Genomic DNA, 6,210 nt, shown 5'->3' with positions numbered 1-6,210 from the left:
ATGTACACACTTGTAGATTTTTGGGTCATGGTGAATAAGGTAGGCCAGTGATACTCAACCTCAGGCCCGCGGGCCACATCAGGCCCGCGGGACCATTATGACTGGCCCACCAATGAAAATCTAAAAAAAAAGAAGAAAAAATCTGGAAAATGAAATAAAAATAAATAAATCTGAATGAAGTTATCTTTAATTACATTATTATAAGTAATACTATTAGAGTTGTACTATTACTCGAACGAAAATAAAAGCTTGGGGGGGGGGAGTATATACACATACTGTGTATCCCTATTCCCTGACATAATTTTATAGCTAAACGGACAGAATTCTATTTTATTTGAATGATGAAACCCAGCTGCCATTAATAGTTGGAAATGGGAATTGCGGAAATTGTAATTGCGTAAATTGCGTGAATGGTGGAAATGGAAATTGCGGAAATGGAAATTGCGGAAATGGTAATTGCGGAAATTGCGGAAATGGTGGAAATGGAAATTGCGGAAATGGATCTACTGGCCCCTACTTGCCATTTTTGTAATGTGGCCCACAGGTAAATCTATTTGAGTATCCCTGGGCTACTGTATATTGTCAAACAATTCTGTTCATTCCTTGGACATAGAGGAATACACTTTATTAGTAGAGCAAATTGGATAATACAAACTTTATGAAAAAAGCTACAACATGAACACTATATTACCAATGTCTTAGTTAATATATTTATATGTATGTACATTTCCCCTTGTATTGGCATGCTACAAAGTCTTGACCTTTCAGACCAATTTATGCTTTGCCACACAACAGTGTTGCTCACTGAAAAGAAATGATTTACTGTCATGCGATGAAGCATAAATTAGGTTTTAGACACAAGAATAAAAAGTGGCAGACAAAAAAAAAAAAAAAGGTCAGGAGAAAACAAAACCGTAACACTCCTGCAATCCAGTCCATAACTCACTCCTCACATGATCTTGAAAACAAACCATTCTATGCACTGTCTACTCAATTAATGAATGACTTAACCTACTATATTTGCTTTAAAGGTTTTCAGCTTTCAGGAGTCCAGGTTTGAAGAGGTTAGCTTAAGGCTAAATTATCCACTGCTGGTTGGTTCCAGACAGGCCTACCTGACCACATCATCAAAACAAGCACAACTGTAATGAAAATCCAAATCCATTACGTAATCCTCAAAAGTGGACAGGTCAAAACTAGCCTGGACGCACACATGTACTTTCCAGGGCAAAAGGAAGGAGCAACACTCGACGGAGGGCTCATAAGGCTAGCTCACGAAGTTTAGACTGAATGGTCAACAGGGACACAGACTATAATTTGATATTCATATCACCATTAAAATGGCATGTAGTCACAATATAGCTCCAGAAATATTTATTCCTGAATGTTAGAGTTAGAGTGGTTATCTTCCACCACATTGATTTATCAACCCTTGAGACTTACATCAAACAACTCCATCAATCAATTAAAAACCATCCTCAATAATAATCTCATGGCTGGCTGGCTAAAATAGGAACTCACGCTTAACTTTCATTGTCAGTTGCTCAGAGTTCAAAGCACTGATGCACATGATAGTTGCTGTGTAGGTATTGAACACTACCTTGGTAAGCAAAACAATAAATAACAGCATAAAATGCAAGTGACAGAGGTACGACTGAATCAAGACTTGAACAAATGTAAACCAGGATATTGCGTAGGACGTGGGACACTCCAAAAGAGTAAAAAAAAAAAAAAAAGGTCCCTCGTTGCCACGGCCTTGTCTTGAAAACAGTGGGTTGAGGATGAGGACTACTACGAGACCACTCACACTTGAAAAATGAAGTCCCAAAAGTCTCAAGCAAAATCCCGCCTCTTCGACCGAGTAAGTGTACCCGCGCTTTTAGACGCGCAGGATTTCCAGGCAGTTGTTGTAGCAAATGGCGATCCAGTCCGGCTGCGTGGACGCCCACTGAACGTTGTTGATCTCCCCCTCGGCAGTGTAAGCCAAGATGGGGTCTTCGATGGCTCGTGGCATCTGCTGTATGTCCCAAATTAGTGCCTGGTGGTCATCAGCTGAGTGAAGACATAAGAGTAGTAAGAGTACACACAACCCATGAGTTTTTCATCGGGTGGGGGGGGGGGGTCAATATTTGAGATATGGGGAGCAGGAATTAAAGAATATAAAGATAAACCCAGGTCACACTGGAGGGTTTGGCCTTACCTGCAGTACATATATGACAAGAGGAGTGGGGTGCCCAGGCAATGCCGTTGACGCAGGCACGATGGTTGTTGAGCCGGGCCACAGGTGTGCAGGGCACACGCACATCCAGGATCACCACCTGACACACAGACATAAGTAAAAGCTTAAAGTAAGAAGACCGAAATGATCTGATACAGCGCTGTAACATCTGTGACCAGAGTCACATTGGCTCCATGCATTTTTTGTTTGCTATGCACCATTTTCATGTATTTTATTATTTTCCACCAATCTGCTACGCTATGAGGTTTTTCTAGTTATCTACTGGACTATATGCCATGAGAAACCAGTTAGATACATGTGTTGCTATGGCAACAGGCAGTGATTGGGAAGCCCCGCCCACAGCTCACCTGGCTGATGGTCAATCACATTGTTTGAGCCACCTGGAGAGATTGACTCTGTCAGTCCAGAGTGGAGGTGCAGAGAGACAGACAGTCTACTGAGGAAGCAAGAGGAGTATTTCCCAAGTCTTGCCATACAGCCATTTGGATTATTTCCCTGAATTTGGATTTAAAGACCGTCTTTCCATTCCGGGAGTTTGGATTTCGATCGAGGACGGACTTTGCGTAAGCGTGTAAAGGGTGGTAAGAGGAGACTTACCACTACACAGCATTGACTGGGTTCCATTTTGGATTGCTTTTTTGGACATTTAGGTTTAGCTTTGGACAGTGCCAGGACACTTGAGCTTCACACCCATCCCTTTTGAGGCAGTTTATTTTATTTTGATTTCATTAAGTGACTATTTTGTTATTGAAAACTTTATTTTGAGTTTATTAAATCACAATTAAGCTTATTTGCCGATTTTCTTTAGTGATTCTTATTCTGAACTGACCCACCCACCTCCCTCATTTTTGCTATAACAGGTTTATTTAATTGTTATTATTGTAACCGTTCTAGTACACTGACCTCCATGCCGTCCATGGCCATGGTGGCGAGGTAGTTTGGGTCCTGTTTGTTCCAGCAGAGGCGGAGCAGCGGGTGGTGCTGGGGGTCTTCGTAGATGATGGTGCTGTGTTCCAGGTGCCGCAGGTCAAACATGCGGACGGAACCGTCGGCTCCGACGGACGCGAACATGTCCCGACCGCCGCCGGCACGGCTGAAGGCTATGTCATACACCTACAGTACACAAAAAATATTTAATAATAATACCTTATGGTCTGGACGTGCATCTCCACCCAGTCATACAGCCGTTATACTTATTTCACTGACGGATGCATGCATGCAGGCATATATATACCCACCCACCTCTTTGTCATGTGCAATGAGTTGGGTCTTGACATGCCCAGAGACCAGGTTGACGCGTCCCAAAACCTGACCCGTCTCTAGCCCCCAGATGGTACAGGTGGTGTCGATGCTGGAAGTGCCTGCGGAGTGAAGCCATGTGCAACACATTAAATTAACCCGTCACTTCTCTCCCAATGTTACAGAAGATATCACTACTGCTACAATCTCATCATTGCCAATGCTGCCGAAAAAACTGACAATAGTTTAGGAATCTAAATCACACAGCAATTCTCTTACCCAGTAGATTGGGATCGACTTCATTCCAGTCAAAGGAGGTTAGGGGAGCGCAGAAGTCTGAGTTCTTGTTGTTATTCAGCAGGCATTCTAGACGTGTTTCTGTGTCACTGACCTTGGTGGCAAATTTTTGGAAAACATGATTTCATAAGCAGGACAGAAACGAGAACAAGCAAAAAACTAAAACAAGCACAGTAACAGTTACACGTTACACCATTTACTTTCAGATGTCAACAGGCCATCAAAACTACATTTGTAAATAGCTTCAACAAACGGGTCAACTAAAAGTAATACAGATAGGTTGACTAAAAGTGATAAACTTCCCTTGCCCTGATAGGAAAATGAGTGAAATAACTGCATACTACAACTTTTCTAGTAACAGACAGGAACTAGTCAAATAAAATATATATTTTTTATTGTCAGTCTGGAAGATAATCTATTGGGACTCAAGGGATGTGATTGGCCAGAGTCTGCTACATTAAAAGTAAAGCAATGGCATAGTAGGCTAAGGTTTGTAGAAACAGCATACCCTCCAGATGCGCAGGTAATCCCCACTGGTGGCGAGTAGATCTGGGTAGACTCCTTTGCTATCTGGAATCCACATTATCTTGGTAGTCGGGTAAGGATGGTCGAATGTATTCCTACAGATGAACTCTGAGCTCTCCTCCTCCAGGCCCACAATCTGAACCTGCAAATGGGGGAAACAAATGCTCATCAATTAAAAACTGGACAAACGTTTGATTGTTACAAGAGCCACCATGTAACCTCAGCCATAACTACGAACATTAGCTGCATTCATCACATAAGAAACAAACCCTTATTAGGGTGAACCGTGAAAGCCAAAATGATCCAGTGGCTAACAGAGGTAGGTCCCTAGCTAATCTTGCATCAAGACTATCGTAGATGTAGTTTATAGTCTGGCTTTTACTTTCATATCTTTTCAAATATCAATATATGATAGTCTTGATCCAAGGCTATAACAGTTATGAATCTTAACTCCAAGAATGTACTGTACACAATGTGTGCGTAAACATGTGTCTTTGTACTTTTGAAAGTAGCCATGAAAGCGTCATGTGAACCATGGTTACTACTGAAAGTTTGATTAGGATTTCACGCCCCCACCCCACGACATAATCAAATGCATATCATACTGTGGGTCTGCATGGGGGTCAAGGGGGATCTGGGGGTCTTTGAAATTAAAAGGGTTGAGAATCACTGCTCCTGAATCCTGATCAAGCCAGCTGTAATTATCTCACTACTCACTAGTACTTTACCTTGTTGTTATATTCTTCCACAAAGCTTCCCAGCGCCAGGCGGAAGCGTTTGTCTGGCCGGACGCTCCAGTTCATGGCATACACCGTCCATGGCGCCTCGTATTTGTAGATCTCTTTTCTTTTGCCGTGGAGAGACATTCTCGAAGACAAGAACGACACAAGTCGTGTGTCAACCAGTTAGCAAGCGAGCTAACTTGAATGCAATGTATAGAGGACTACTACCTACAGTCTAGCTAGCAAACCACGTCTCTGGGCCAGGTTTCAAGATCGTTCGCATGAACACGCGCAAACAAATCTATGTGAATTTCCATGCAAATGCAACAGATCGTACGTTCCTCTGTTGCAGATCGACTCTAGTCCGACTGTAGTGTGTATTGCTCGCTGGTGCTAATTATTAGCATCACAGCTAGCAGAGTCACGTAACGTTAGCGTTCCTTGTCGTTCCTGCAGAAGATGAACCAGAGTGTGTTGTTGTTGTTCATTCCGAATCTATGCACGTTTCCTTTCCTGGCGTCTAAACACTATTTCAAGGTCCACTGTCTACAACAAGTTTGTTTGTTATTCTGGTCAGATTCAGAAGCTCCATCAACCCCTCCGACAAAATAAACGTGTACGTGAGTGAAGTGAAAAATACTGAGAGTGGTGGCCACTGGTCTGGGTCGGTGACAAAGAACACCACTAGCGGTGAAGAAGGAGTGCTGCATAAAATAAACTCCTACAGTTTTTGTAACATTTTTTTTGGCTTTAATAAATGTCTGGACAACTTTGTGACACACAAAGTAAACAAATACAATATGATTTATAACTGCAACACCCAAATGTTCTCTGACTTTTTTGTTTAAATAACCATCCAATAGAATATTCATTTTAGTCACGTTTCTTCTTCAACAGTCTAAAAGAAATACCTCGTCGTCGTCCTCCATTCATTTTGTCCAACTTAAAAACTTTATTCTCCTGATTAGTCCTTTTGGACATTTTCTCCTTTTTTGATCTGTAGTGTGTACCTCATGCAGGAAAATAATTACCATTTACCCTTATTAATTACCCTTATTTGATTTACAACAACACGGTTGTCTTGACAAACAGAAGAAAAGACAAATGCCCCTGGCTGTCCCTGCCCATCTGTGACCTTCGCCGTAGAGGTCACAGTTTAGCCTAAAAGATGCAACTGAAACCAAACAG

At 42.1% G+C, this 6,210-nt stretch overlaps 1 protein-coding gene across 1 annotated transcript; it reads right to left on the bottom strand.

Annotated features, from left to right (window-relative positions):
- Positions 1 to 590: 590 nt before the first annotated feature.
- Positions 591 to 5,677, bottom strand: dcaf7 (ddb1 and cul4 associated factor 7). The gene is made up of 7 exons (XM_080774884.1): positions 5,029 to 5,677; positions 4,284 to 4,442; positions 3,758 to 3,869; positions 3,482 to 3,600; positions 3,143 to 3,352; positions 2,201 to 2,318; positions 591 to 2,052 (listed from the first exon to the last, which is right to left on the bottom strand). Exons 1-7 carry the CDS (start codon positions 5,164 to 5,166, stop codon positions 1,880 to 1,882), a joined length of 1,029 nt encoding a protein of 342 aa, XP_080631010.1. The 5' UTR covers positions 5,167 to 5,677; the 3' UTR covers positions 591 to 1,879.
- Between the last annotated feature and the right edge of the window lie 533 nt (positions 5,678 to 6,210).

Source organism: Protomyctophum bolini, assembly GCF_963924005.1.
Source record: "Protomyctophum bolini genome assembly, chromosome: 11".
Taxonomy (NCBI): Eukaryota; Metazoa; Chordata; class Actinopteri; order Myctophiformes; family Myctophidae; genus Protomyctophum; species Protomyctophum bolini.
Note: the sequence above shows the minus strand (reverse complement) of the source record. Positions and strands in the feature narration are given on the sequence as shown.